Raw genomic sequence first — 15,657 nt, forward strand, 5'->3', positions numbered from 1 at the left:
ATGAAGGTTGAATAAAATTGAACAGGGCTTCATACTGGAACTGTTGTGCTGCTCTTTACTTGTGGAAAGGTTTTGTTAAAAGCTGTTTACTAGGAATGTATTTTTTAGAATATTTCATACATTTGTTGTTTATTTGAGAACATTTTATTTAACTTATTGCCAGGCAGCAGTTTACAGTTATTGTATTTTCCTGTTTGTATAATGTTACAATAAATTGTTGGTTTAAACAACAAGCAAATTTAGGTTTTGCAGTTTATTCCCATACTGTACTGAAAATGAACCGAACCGTGACCTCAGAACCGAGGTACGTACTGAACCGTGATTTTTCTGTATCGTTACACCACTAAAATATATATATATATATGTATATATATATATATATATATACATACACACACACAGAACATAAGTATGTACTTTAAGTTCTATATTCTAGAGATCACCTTTTGTTCAGCTGAAGAAGAATTTGGGTTTTTAATGCTTTAATTTTATTTGTCTGAGCAAAATACCTATTTTAGATCATGTAAATGGTGATAAATGCCGTGCTGCATATGAAATTTTAAAAGATGTTGTGGCAAAAAAAATAATATACTTGACTTCACTAACTAACTACTAAATGGAGATAGGTTAGCTCGCCGACTTGAGCTACACAGATCACAGTGGAGGATTCTTACGGTAGCCATGAGTCAAACATATTCTTTCCTGCCACAGAGAGAGACAGCACATGTTTCCGGAGCAGAATCCCTGGTTTCAGACATGTTAATGTCGGTGGAAAGCTGCTTTATTCAGGAACAGCAGGACATGAAGACTCATCATGTTATACACAAACAGAGGTCGAACGAGGTCGGCACCGCATGAAATCGAAATAAGGCATCCTCTTGACGGTGTGTTTAATTTGTGGCACTGAAATCCCATTGTGTAGCCACACAACACCACGCTCACACACGGAGCCCAGGCCGGAGGGATGGGAGGTCAAAAAGCCATCACCATGTTTGCATCGTCGTTTCAGTCGTAACAGGAAGAAAGCTTCGCGCCTGACCCATGCGGACGCACTCATGAATACCCACCCTCCATGGCTGTGTTGTTTGTTTTCCTAAATCAACACCAGGATTCCCACGTGTGTCTCCATGTTTGTGTTTTTGTTGACCTGTAGCAGCTCCTCCTGATCACTTCCCGCCTCCAGTGCCACGGTAACCGACGCAAAGGGACGACTGGCCATCTGCTGCCGCTCTCTCATCAGCTGCTATAGAGACAAACACACAAACATTCTAATTTTATTTTCCAACAAAGCGTGATGTCGTTAGTCTGCAGTCGGCACAAAGCCACAACCTGTGGAACACTGAGCGGCTCTGATGTGACCGAGGAGACGATAAGACGCCACTTAAGAGGAATGACTGAAGGAGACGAGCTCCCTCTGTGCTGTCCACCGCACGGACTAAAATTATATTCTTAGAAGGAAACACATATATATACCTTTATATTTTTACATACAAGCAACCACCAGCAGTGGGAAATAATGTTTCATTAAGGTCCATGATGGTGGAGGTTCTTTCACAGATGATCTGGGCCCAGATTTCTGAAGCAGTACTGAAGGAGACAGACTGGGACTAAGGCTTAGTACTCAGTTTAGTCAAAGATTAAGGGCCCCTTCACATATAGTGCGAATAAAGTACAACTCAGGGTGACTCACGGCAAAACAGCTCGTATGATCGAACCGTGAAACATTGCACAGACGGGCAGGCGTGCACGCGGAACACACTGCCAGCAGCTGCACGATGTGGTTAGCATCATTGTACATACATAAAATGAAATTTGGCCTCTGCATGTACACTCACACACCGCTTCAACTGCTTAGTCGCGGGGGGCTGGAGCCTATCCCAGCAGTCATAGAGCGTGAGGCGGGGTACACCCTGGACAGGATGCCAGTTTGTCACACAAACAAACACATTCACACCCACTCGCACACCTACAGACAATTTAAAGATCCCAATCCACCTAACCCACATGTCTTTGGATGTGGGAGAACCCACGCAAACACAGGGAGAACATGCAAACTCCACAAAGAAAGGCCACAGGCGGAAACTGAACCCATGACCTTCTTGCACTGCTAATCACTAAGCCACCGTGTTGCCTCCTCTGCATGCAACCCATCCTTACTACAGTTAGACACAATCCAACCACTAGGAGCAGTGGGCAGCCACAGTCCAGCACCCCAGGACCAACTCCAGATGTGGATAAGCTGCCCAAGGAGCAGACACAAAATAAGCATGTTTTTTTAATTTAATTTTAGTTTTTTAAACCACTGGTCTGGTGAGTCTGACTACAACTTAGCCCACGATGTTTCAGTATTGCTTCATAAAACCGAGCCCAGGACTGTAAGTTGAGCTAACCAGTAAAACCACCTGCTGAGATGATTGCTTGCCAGGAAACCCTGCCCCGTCTTGGCTGTTGTTTCCCACCTGGGGGGTTGATATTATCTACCTCATGACCAAGCAGATTGGCAGCAGTGGTATGAAAAAAAAAAACTTCATCAGCATTTTTTGATTTTGGAGTTCACATAGATAAAGAGTCCAACCTGTATGGAATCATCCCAAACCGCGAACCCACGTGTCACTGCCACTGAGTCCTATCGGAGGCGATCTCATCAAGCACTATAAACACAATGATGACTGTAAAACATTTCATTCCTGAATTCAATCATATGCTTCACCTTTATTTTCTTATTTATTCTTTTTTTAATGTACAACCCTTTGTGATGTCATAAGGCCAGTTCTTCAAGTCCACAAAAGAAAAAGAAAAAAAAATTCCCAACAACAAAAAAAGTTTAGATCCAAATCTGTCTTACAGTCCCATGATCTATCAACCATCTGCATATGAAACTGGGCCGAAATGTGATGCTACTTTTTCAACTTGGACAGACAAACCAACTGGGGGAGGACTGCCGTCCTCCTCTGCTGGTTGGCAGAGGCAAAGAACAATCGCAAACAATAAGAAGCATCCAAAAGCCATTACATTTCTATACCACTATTAGATTCATGACAAAAACATGTTAACAATAAAAATGGTATACACTTATCAACTACTATCTAATTCACTTTTCATCAGAAAGGCTGTTTTCCAGCTTTGTCAGTTCATTACAGACTTGTTGATGAGGTTTTGTTTCTACATTTAGCTCGCGGGTGGCCACCTGTTTCATTCAAAACAAACTCATTTCTGGGTGATTATGTGCCAAACTCTAATCATCAGCATGTTTCCTGATGTTTCTGAGGACGAGCCATCTGCTTCCACCCGAGCCGCAGACACACAGCCAGCAGGAACGCCAAAGCTGGGGTGAACATTTATTTACGCATTAAAATGTTCTTCAAGAGAGGTCAAATGAATTAAATGAAATTTTACGAGTTAAATAGTAGATTTTAAAAACAAGCAGGATATGGTGGCAGAGAGCCACCCACTTAAGGAACGAGGGACAATCTGGGACCTTTGTTGAGTTAATGTCAACCCAAGTTTCTATCACTTCTGTCCAGTCTGGTTCAGGTATCTGTTGCCTCATGTTGGTGTCTCTCATAAGCAATTTGGAAACAAAATCCTGAAGCAAATTTCAGTTATTCTGAGTGGAACTTGCTGCGATCCAAAACGTGATCCAGCTTTTCCCAAGAATTCAATGGTTTGCACATAGTTTCAACTAGTGTTGTAGTACTCAAGTCTGGTCTTGGACACGAGGACACCTTTTTACTCACCTGGTCTCATCTCAGAATTGAAAGCAATTCTACTCAATCTTGACTTGATCTCTTAGTTCAAAATTATAATACCTGCTATTATATGAATAATACTAACACACTCGGTGAACCTTTGAAAGAGTTCAGTATCAATCTGAGTTCTACAACATGTTCAGCTTTGCTATAATTTCTTTTTTTTTCATCCTGAACACAATGTTCAAGTTGACCCCAACTGAGCTGCTGAGTCCTTTTCCATGACAGAGGTTTCACTTTTGAATAATTACCATGGTGATGTTACATCTAATAATTAATGGTCTTGAAAACAGATGTATTTTATTAGGTCTTGGTCTTGACTTGGTCTCAAATCCTCCAAAGACACTGTCTTTACTCTGTTTCGGCCCTTTAAGGTCTTGGTCTTGACTTGGACTCTATAAGTGAGTGGTCTGTAACGTCAACGTTTTTGAAATTTGTGTCAGCACATTTGAATGGACAAGTCCTCCAACTGCAGCTATCATTATCCACTATGTAGTACAATTTTTAAAATCCCACCTTGTAAAGGTTAAACTGTTCCTATCAGTTTCCTGCACCTCCTAAATGAGGTAAATGCAGAAGACATGAATCAAGAGTGTCACGGCTCACAGCTACCTGTGTTTTGCATGGTCCCTTTCAAAATAGTCTTAAATCAAATCTGTTATATTGTAAATGAACGCCATTAATGTTGAACAACTTGACTTATAATGCAATAAGAGACAAATGAAACCATATGTGTGAGGGTACTTCTACAATTTCTTGGCCTCACTCCGGATACGTCACAGGAGGAAGCTTGTTCTTGCATTATTTTTCAACATAGTCTCAGTTAATGTCAACGCTGTTGGTCGACCAATGTTCATGCTTTATTATCCCTTTGAGTGGAATGAAAAAATCCTGCATTTGGTGGTACAAACACCAAATATGATATGGTGATTCCTATTATATTACTTAGAATATCTGATTTGAGTTTTTGTTAATGACTGTATATCTGTGGCCGTGGTTACACACTGTACATGGGTTGTTTTCACCGAGCCTTTTCCTCCCGCCAGCCACAGCTCCTGTGCGAGAGAGATTAGACCAACTGGTCAAGGTGAGTTGGGTCATGGTTGTGTGGACCTGATAAATCAGTCTTGACAGTTGAATTAAATTTGGACATAAAAAGTACGAGTGATATTCAGCACAGTGTTGAGTTTTACAGCGTGGCGACTATGCAAATCCATACGCATGCAAAGAAATATCTACATCTCGCCTAAACGCAGTGCTTGTGTGTAGTCTAGGGTGGGTACAAGTGTGTTTGTTTAACACCTGCTTTGCTAAGTCCTTGAGAGGGCAACAAGGACGAGCCATGTCGTCTGCCTGTCGGCTTGTAAATCAGCCATAAAATGGTTAATTAACTCCGTTGCGCTGTAAACAAGCCGCGCCACGTGAGGCACCATCAAATGAGTGACATTAAAAAAGTGAGCAGAGAGTGTGTTCAACTGTGCCACAGAGACAATATCTACTTTTTAAGCTGGGTGGCTAAAAGTTGAAGTGAATTGCGGGAGGGTAATTTTTGTGTTTTCGCTGCGGATTGGTTGGTGTGTGTTTATCTATCCTGGAGGCGAGGGATGACTTCCAAACATTCATCCATCCATCTCATCTGGACAGACAGGTGCATAAACAGCCAAGAGAAAAACGACAGTGGGGCAACAATGAAGCCAATCACACAGCGAATTATGCTTCACAGTCGGCCGCGCCACCAAAAGTAGCACCTGCAAACTCAAACTGTCGGCCCTGTTAGACGGATTGGAAATATCTGAGTAATGTGCTGCTGGACCGTTTCAGACGCACTCCGGTGCAAATGACAGGTTTCACAACACAACGCACAGCTCGCTGCTGCTGCGACTGCAATTAAACCAGTCATGGGTTTATCTTGTGGAATGCGAATATCTACTTGTGATAGTACGGTGGTTGTTTTTGGGTAATGGAAAAATGCAGCAGCATGTTTTCAGGATCAAAACAGTTTTCAAAAACAAACAAGCCTTTGGAATCTTGATTCCAATAATAAAGTCATTCGTTGTCTATACCTGCTTATTCCAAATAGGAGTCACAGTGGGGCTGGAGCCTATGCAGGCCCTCAATTCCACAAGCAAATTCAATTTTCCAGTGCTCCCAACATTTTAATGAACTGCAACTTGTATTTATTTTCCCCAAAGACAATGTGAAAATAACAGCATTTAATGTGAAGTTAATTATTCATCCCAAATACTGCACTTTGTTTGGCATCACAAAAAAAAACAAGAAAATTATAAGGCAAAATGATGAAAAGACTAAACTCTCCCATGTGTTGTATATCACATTATTAAAGTTATGATGATAAAGCACCAATTTAGCTGTTTTTAACAATAATATTTCATGCAGCTTTGGAGAATGAAACACTATGCAATTGTTGGTTTCGCTGAGCCATTTTAGCACAAACAGTTCAGAGATAAATTAAGAATTAGGGCTTTTGGAATCTGCAGGATCTGCACTCAGTAAAACCGGCAATGATATTCTGTTCACTATGGATAACAGATACTGTTTAGTGTTATTTCGTATTGTTGGATACATCAAAAAGCTATTTGGCATTTCTGGTCAGCCTATACTATGGCTGACATATCTATCAAACCAAATAACCAATATCATTACTTACAAATTCTCTCTAGTGAATTGTGAGGTACCTCAGGGTCCTGTTTTAGGTCTTTTTTATTTTCACTTTCAAAGAAGCACTGCATTTCTCTGGTGCTTTTACATCCAGCAGATGCTCAAAGCACTTTATAATATTGCCTCAAATTTACTTTCTCAGCCAAAGCTGGCATCCTTTTTATCATAACTGAGTGTACTGACACAATGTGTCCTTGGACAAAATAACTAATCCACAGAGAGGAAGCATTCAAATAAAAGTTTATATATGAGACAGCACAGTCTCGCTGTGGGATTTGACCACTTTCAGGGACAGCCTGCCAGTGTGCAACCAAAACACAGCATCACTTTACATGGAAAGATGGCATACAGTTTTGTTTTCAGCTGCAATCACAGAAGCATTCATGAAAAGTAAAGTTTCTTTCCCCAGTTCCCAGTGGCGAAGGGAAGATAAGGCAAATGAGTGAGGTTGTGTTGGTAATAGAGAAGCTTGAATCTTCGACTGGACTGGGTTGCTTGACACGAGGACGTTTCGCTTCAAATCGCAGAAGCTTCCTCAGCTAAAATTCTTGCTCTTCTTGGTGGTCTGACTTCTGTCTTGACTCTTGTAGAGAGTCAAGACCTTCTTCTCTACAAGAGTCAAGACAGAAGTCAGACCACCAGCGCAAGAATTTTAGCTGAGGAAGCTTGTGCAATTTGAAGCGAAAGGTCCTCACGTCAAGCATCCCAGTCCAGTCGAAGATTCAAGCTTTTCTACTATGGAAACCACCTGGACAACTGAGAGCCTACACAGAAACGTTGTGTTGGTAAGTTTCAGGGAGATTTAATGTGAAAAATGATAATGGGGTTGTTCCTGAAAGTACAAATTTTGTGTCATATGCTCTTTCATTTAACCCCTTTATCTCCCACCCTTAAACAAGACTACGGTGCCCAATTGGCCAACCAGCTCCTTATTGACTGAGCTACCTGCTCTACAACTACACTTTATGTAGCAACTCTTGGACAGCTGCTGCAAAGTTCTCAAACTACTTTTCACTGATGACACTCTGCTGTATACGCCCATTCATGCAAATAATCTCTGAGGAATTTAGAGGACTGCCTGACTTCATTGAAAAAAACTGGATGCCATGTAACTTTCCATTTTGAAATACAAAGTAGACTGAGATGATGGTCATTAGTCCAGTGAGATACAGACACTTGCATGGTTAACATTATCATTGATGTGTGCATCATTAATCATTGTGATGAAGCTAAAAATCTTGGGGTGATCAATGATCCCACATGATTGTTTGGTTTACTTTTTTCCATCTAGAATTGAATATTGTAACGGCTTATTTTCTGGCTTGCTACCCACGAGTACTAAAAGGTGGTCCAGAATTCCTGAGCTGTACACAAGAGAAGAAAATGTAACCACATTACTCCAATTTTATTCGCACTTCATTGGCTTCCTGTTTGTGCTAGGTTAGATTTTAAAGTTCTGCTTTTAATATATACAAAACCTTGTGAGCAGGAACAATGTGGTCCCTGAAGTTCTTTGGTTGCAACTGCAACACACTTAAGGAAAGTAAATATTGCCAAAGGAGAGCTGAAAGTATGCACGTTGTTCTGGTTGAGTTGAAGACCACCATTTGTCCTCCAATTGTGAAACTCCAGTCTGTTCTTGTCCCCAAGGCATCAAATTGTGATACTTTTGAAAACCATTTGCATCAGTTGAGAGGCCAAAGGTACCATTCCAAGTCTTTGTGTGAGTCATGCCAGAAATAGCTTTTTAATACATCCAGAAATAGTTGCTTGACATTTGACAGCATCTGTAAAATGAGTCCTAACCAGCACCCGAACAGCAGGAACCCATAAAGAGCAGCCTTGCTTTAGATTTTCACAGAAATCCTCATTGTGAGCCCCTCTGTGTCAGGCTGCTTCTGCCATAAGTCTCTGATAAATCAGCAGTGATCTTCAGCCAAGCCACAAATTCTCAGGTGTGTACGGTCTACGTCAGAGCCAACCAGGTTCACAGGCTTATCCAGTGTTCTTGAGGCTTCTTTATCTAAACACCCAAATTAGTCAGTTTCCTTATGGAATGATGCCAAATTTCTTTAGTTTTTTTTAAAACTTGTTAATCTACATTTGTTTGAAAGCTTATAAAATGCGGAATACAAAAGGCAATGTTTCCATTGGTTGTTATGGTAGCCATCTTGAATTTCTTGGATTTCTACAAATGGAAACCTTCAAAAAATTCTGGTTCACCTTGGATCATGATTGATGTGACTAAATGAGAATTTTGGAGAGCAAGGATGTAACTAATTACAATGACTAGTAATGACATGTGCTGCCCTCATGGATTTTTACTGCATGTAGCCAATGTCAGTGACTTGTGGGACATAGGAACCTGATCTATGTGGGTGTCTTTTCCTTACTAATCAGACTCAGATATTTGTAACTGCCTATTATTTTAAAAACATCCATTCAGTCTTTATTGGGATTTATAATAAAGGTTATGAATCCTTAAACTAAGAATGATGCACTTATTTGGTAACTGCATATCACAAAGTTGACCCACAAATAGCCAGATGTCAAGAAAGTCAAACGTTACTTTCCAAAGGTCTGCCATTTTGGAAATCCAAGATGTCAGCCATAACAACAATTATATTTTTTTAAAGGAAAAATGTTTTGGATTCTTCATTTCATAAGCATTCTATAAATGTATAGTTTACCAAGTGTAAAAGAAAAAACCCTAAAGAAAGGACATAAGGAACCTGACAAAATGATTAAGAATCTTCAGGAGACTTGTTAATGTCAGTGGTTGATTTTATTTGAGACAAAAATGCTTTATAAATTATGAAACTGTTTTATGTTCTGTGTGGAAAAACATGTAACCACACTGATGGGGAAGAGGTGGAAGACATAACAGTACGACTAAAACAAGACACAAGAACAAAACGCAGAAAGAAAACACAAAAAGCCAAATTTGCTGACCCAAAGTGATTACAGGACGCATTTCTCATCCGACATTACTGCCTTGTTTCCCTTGGTGGACGTTTAATGGTAATGCAACATCAGCGTCCGTGTTCCGCCGGCCCATCTGTAAACTAACTAGATGGTTTAATCAATGCCACAGTTGGCTGCAGGTTTAGACATGATGAATGCTTTAATCAGCGATAAACAACCATTTCTCGACAGGCCTTAATAACTCTCACGGACTGTTCGGAAATGCACACAAACACACACAAACACCCACACGTGGTTTAATCAGGTTGTGCTTTATGCTGCACAGAGAGGGCTAAGGAAGATATTAGAACCCAACTATTATGGCTAAGAAACAGTTCATACATAAGGATATTCTTTAGAATTGTTCATAGCTGAACTGATGGGTACTTACCCACGTGGTGGGCAGGTGGTCATGTTCCTTCCTGAACTTTTAATGAAGCAGATAATCAACTATAACATGGTGATTCTCATGATGTTGCTTTGCATATCTGTTCAATTGGTCACTTGAAAATTCAGGATGGTGGCCATTTTCCAAGATGGCCGCCAAGATGACCTATTGAAAATCACTTTTTGTATAGACATGCTCCTGATGTTGATGACAAATTCTATTTTGTTATTTTATTTGCTATTTATGGTATTTAATGTTTTATTTTGTTTTTGTACCAAATTAGACTGAAGTTTATTGCATTTAGTACTTGTGGTTTCCACCCAGTTTGACGGTATTCATCTCTTGAAACTACTGATATTATGTTGTTATTTTTAATATATGCAATGAACATGGTCACATTCTAACTGATACTAATAAGAGTGTCCTATTATTGTTGGAAAGTGAAAAATTAAATGCACCATTCATAAAAACCTACAAGATCTAAAGATCACACAAATCAAGTAAGTAACATCTTTGTGGTGGTGGGGGGTGGGGGTTGGCATCAACTTGGTGGCAATCTTGAAATTAGATGCCAACTTGGATTTCATTGTTGCTGTAAAACTGATTCATTGTGATAGGAGCATTTCTATGCAAAAAGTAATTTTCGGTATGTCATTTTGATGGCCATCTTGGAAAATTGCCGCTATCTTTTCAAGTGGATCAGATTTGGTAAGTACGACCTTGGGAATCGTCATGCCAGATTTGGAGCTTGCACCAGTGTTTGCATAATTTTGCTTTAAAATTGGTGGTATCTATTGGGGATTTGCAAGTTAAACAGACTGGATTAGATGTACTACCACAACTAAAATCAGTTTGACACACGTCTTATTGCTTGATGAGCAGGACAGTACAAGAAACACATTATATAGTTCTCTGTGACAAAGGATTCTGCTGGCTGCTTCCAAAGTATAAGTGAAGAAAAAAGAAAAGCTAAGAAAGGTGACTGTGACAGCACATTTTCCAACTCGGCACTTAAAGCAACAGTGGGAAATATTTTAATGTAAAATCCAGTCATGCATTTTGTGATTCAAGCAAAAACAAATTCTCCTTTTTTGAATACGAGGAGGTGATGGTCTAGTGGTTAAGCATTGGGCTTCACACCAGAGGATCATCTGTTCAAAACTCAGCCAGATGGGAAAATCACTAAGGGCCCTTGCCCAAGGTCCTTAATCCCCTAGTTGGACCCGGTGTGTAGTGAGCTCCTTACATGGCAGCACCCTGACATCTGTGTGTGTCTGTGTGAATGAGTGAATGTGAGGTATAATTGTAAAGTGCTTTGAGTTTTTGATGCAGATGAAAAAGCGCTATATAAATGCAGTGCATTTAGCATTTTTATGTGTGTGTGTGTCCATAGAGGAGATCAAGGTTATTTCACTTCAACTATCAGTTGTGTAATTTTCAGCTTTATAAATTAACATTCAGTTACAAAAGTTGTACCTTCCTTGCAGGAAAAAAATAAAAAAAAAAATAAAAATCTTTTTAGTAATGCAGCAACCTTCTACTTTGTGGTGGAATGATTCAGAGGCACATTTCTGGGCGCTGCAAAGGCAGCACGTTAAGAAAGCCACCCAAAACATGTTTCACTCCGGTTGTGTGCAAGAACTAGTCTGAGGGAGATCAAATCTCATATCGGGCCCGATGGCACATTGAGCATTGAGCATGTGCTGGACTTGGCTAACAGGACTGGAGGTCCAACCAGCACAACTGGTTCTCGTGGTTCTAAAATGAGCTTCCTGTTTCTGCAGTAACATGCAGTACGTAACTGGTAAATGACATCCAAAGCATTCCTGGTGCACGTTCCCGGTAATTAATTTGACAGGTGTACAAGCTCATTGTAGGCCCAGTGTCCAACATCGAACATGTCCGACATCTGAATGAGGTGACCTTGTGTGTCTGCCAAGTTTTACATCCACTAGGGTTCAAAGACATTGTGTATCAGAGATTCTGCTCCCTGGTGACAGATTCAGTAAACTGATTAATAACTGAATGACATCATTTTAAGCATGCACAATAGTTATACATGAGCTCCCATTCACCTGTTTTACTGCTTCACCTCAGGGATCATTGGTGGCTGCTCTCTACTTGTGCAGTTTGATCACTTAATTTAACAGTAAACCTCTGATTTGAGTCTGACAGCTGAACAGTAGTGTGTCAGTCCGAGGTGCCCCCTTACAGGTGATGGCGGATGATGGATTAATATATGTTACAGCTGTGATTAAATGATAAATCTTTTGGGTTCATGACCGTCGTGTGATATATGGAATGTTACATCATTCCCTTTTCATCATAAAAAGTCTGCGGAATGCACTTTCACTTAAGAGGCCACCTGTCAATCATATCAAACTTGCTGCCCCTTATTTTTAACTGAACTCCACCTCTGGATCCCTTAAAATGAAGAATGCAATCGAAAGTAGGAACAAGAGGGTGAAGACACAAGGATGCACAGAAACGGTATAATCTATCAGCACGGGACTGTTGAAGCCTGCTGCCTGACGGTGGCCAACTGCAACAATAAACACACGTGCATGCACACAAAACAACCATGAAAGACAAAGATAAGTATTTAATTATTCCCTCTTTATGTGGCATTCACAGGCCGGCGGTGCAGTTTTAGATGAATGCATCCATGGCTACTGAGCATAAAACATGATATGAGCTTCTGGCGGAAGACTGAATCCATCCAGACCGAGTGCACAAAGACACAACTGGTCTGATGGTTTAACACAATGCAGCTGTTTGACAAAAGATCTCGCACACAAGAGACAACACACGTGCACAGCAGCGCTCACAGGTTTCTATCACCAAATTCAAATAAATGTTGAAGCATGCGTGCAAATAAACAGGTGTAGGGACAGACGTGCACACGTACACACAGTCCGCTGCCTGCTGAATTTGTATGCCTGGAGGGTCACAATCGAGAGGTGATAACAAATCTCATTTCCTGCATGTTTGCCAAGTTTCCAGATGACATTTTTCTCCTGGTCAAATGTAGTGAGAGGGATCTGAGTAAACAAGAGCACAGATATCCTCCTCTGACAGAATCCACCACTCCACATCAGGCGCTCCAGCACACCATCTTGGACATGGGACAAAGCTCACAGAGAGTCTCTGCACATATTTTTGTGTACATGGAGTTAAAAACACAAATTATGGTTGATTATACTTGAGGTCACTAGTCACAGATGAGCCAACATTTGATTTTGGTGCTGAGATGTCTGACATGAAAAAAACATGAGAATTTCAGATCACGAATAAATAGCACCTGGTCCCCCTTTCAGTCTTCAACTCACAACCAACAGGAAACGTCTGCGTCAGTTCGAACTCCACCCTCTCTGCTGCTTGCGGTCGCTGTTCTGGACCGCTACCTCCTCCGTCAAAGACTGTTCCAACATTCTGTTCATTCATTTATTTTCTATGCCCGCTTATTCCAATCAAGGGTCACAGAGGGGTGGTGGAGCCTATCCCAACAGTCATAGCACAAGAGGCGGGGCAAAGCTAAATCCAAGATGGCCTCCCACCAGAATGTCTTCAATATTATCATATATCATATAGACAAAACAGTGTCATTTTCTGCTGTCTGTCACACTGAATCCATTCAAACTGCAATAACATTTATTTTAAAAAATAAATAAAAACAGCTTGGGATAATGTCAATTTTTTTAATTATATATCAACCAATATCAGTTCAAAATTTGATGTTTTTACCATAAAACATGCTCAACTTGAGTGATGTTTTTCACATATCTACACCGCGCAAATCGGTGAAAGTGAGAATGGAGCTTTATTGATGAACGGTCAAAAATATAACTCTTCTTAACATTTAAAAAATTTGGATCAACTGCACATCAAAGCATGATTCTCACTGCGGAGCTTGAAATAGTTTTTACGGTCACTCTGAAGCCATTTTAAATGCTACAGTAAAAACAAAGCCAAAACGCATCTCAGTGCAACAATGAAAAACCTTCAATGCTGCAGTGTTCTGATGTGTAATAGTCCTCTGGATGAAACAACTGTTCAAGCCGAAGAATTTATTGCTTGACTTCCTCTGGGATGTTTTCCACCCTAATGGAAGGCATAACTTGCAGTAAACGGGGCTAAAACTTTTGAAGTTACTGCTACAGTACAGTCGCTTGAATGTCTGCAAGGGTAGTTATTTTATTGTTTGGATGAAACCCTTTGAGATATACAATCAGGGGTGTAGTTGTAAGAGGTTAGAATCATATAAAGCTGAGGAGGGTTTGTTGGGGTGGAGGCGTTGGGGGGAACAAACCAACGTCGAAGAATGAATCATAAATTAATGTCCAGAAAGTACAGAAACCAAGAACCTGGATTCAAAACAGAGACAGGATGTTACAGCAAGAGCCGACGGTGCCAGACTGTATCTGCTCACAGCAGAACATCTTCGAGGCATTCTGGCACAGTGGTAGAATAAATCCCCATTGATTTGGAGAGCTAATTAGTGAGGACCAGAGAGACAAAAAGACAGAAAAGGCTTATAGATCATGTCTCTTGTAGCTGTTGAGCTGAACAAGGCTGAAACACTTGTGTATTGTGACCAATAAGTCCCATTCACAGCTAATTGCCTGGCAATTACTGTTAATGCTATGTGAACAAGCGAGTCAGAAAAAGAGGAGAAATATTCCAGATCAAATAGCCCAAAATGGAACAAATCATGTGTACACATGGGAAAAGAAATTACTTTTCCCTACATCTTGGAAATGTGACAGTCTGAGATGGTAAAATCCCAAAATGTGGGTTCACTTGGATTTGAATTTCAGTGCATTTCTTCAAACCCAAATTCACTTTATGGGATCTTATGAACCGCAAGGCTGCTGTCCTCAATTCTACATGGATCTATATTTTATTATTGTTGTGGTGGATGCAAACCTGACAGGGAAGTATTGAGAAAGTCGGTCTTAAAATATTCATGAGATTGATCTAAAATGTGTCCTGAGGCGGCCCTTCTCAGGGCGCTAAATGACATCTTAATAAAAGTAGACATTAATGACCTCCAAATCTGAGACCATCGGCCTCTGTTGGAACAGAGTGGATTGTCACCTCTGGGTCAGACGAGAGTTACTGCCCCAGGTGGAAGAGTTGAAGAATCTGGGGGTGTGGTTTGCAAGTGGCGGTAAGTGGAGTATGAGATCGATAGACAGATTGAGGCAGCGTTTTACAGACGTTGTACTGGACAGTCGAGGTGAAGAAGGAGCAAGGCAAAAAAGTTGAAACTCTGTTTAGCAGTCGATTTACACTCGTGACCTCACATATGGTCATGAACTTTGGGTAGTGACCGAAAGAATAAGGTCGCGGATAGAAGCGGCAGAAATGAGATTCCTTCGTCGAGTATCTGGGCTTAGACTCTGGAACAGGGTGAGAAGCTTGACTATCTGGGAGGGACTCAGAGTAGAGCCGCTGCATTTTCACATCAAAAGGAGCTAGCTGAGGTGGTTTGGGCATCTGGTGAGGATGTCCCATGGTTGTCTTCTGAGGGAGTTCTTCCAGGCACATCCAACTGGGGAAGGCCCTAGGGAAGCCCCAGGACATGCTGGAGGGATTATATTTCCAAGATGGCTTGGGAACACCTTGGAATCCCCCAGGAAGAGTTGCAGGACTTGGCTGAGGATAGGGAAGTGTTGAAGAGCTATTTCCTCTGTGGCCACTGTGACCCGGACCTGGATAAGCGGTGAAAAATGAATGAATGAATTAATGACTGCTCCCCCGACCTTAAACTAGACAGTAAACTGGATGAGATCCTCATCCATCACGGGTTACTTCCCCACTCAAGCCCAGTAGCCATTTACAGTTCGGTGGACTGGGACATTGCAGATTATGTCT

At 40.9% G+C, this 15,657-nt stretch overlaps 1 protein-coding gene across 2 annotated transcripts in view; it reads right to left on the minus strand.

Moving 5' to 3' along the window:
- Positions 1-15,657, minus strand: part of atrnl1a (attractin-like 1a) — a 449,940-nt gene that overhangs the window by 74,515 nt on the left and 359,768 nt on the right. For both annotated transcript variants that reach the window (XM_034184477.1, XM_034184476.1), the window contains one exon: positions 1,148-1,243. In XM_034184477.1, the coding sequence (XP_034040368.1) occupies positions 1,148-1,243 (96 nt within the window). The remainder of the gene's footprint in view (positions 1-1,147; positions 1,244-15,657) is intronic.

Source organism: Thalassophryne amazonica, chromosome 13, assembly GCF_902500255.1.
Source record: "Thalassophryne amazonica chromosome 13, fThaAma1.1, whole genome shotgun sequence".
Taxonomy (NCBI): domain Eukaryota; kingdom Metazoa; phylum Chordata; class Actinopteri; order Batrachoidiformes; family Batrachoididae; genus Thalassophryne; species Thalassophryne amazonica.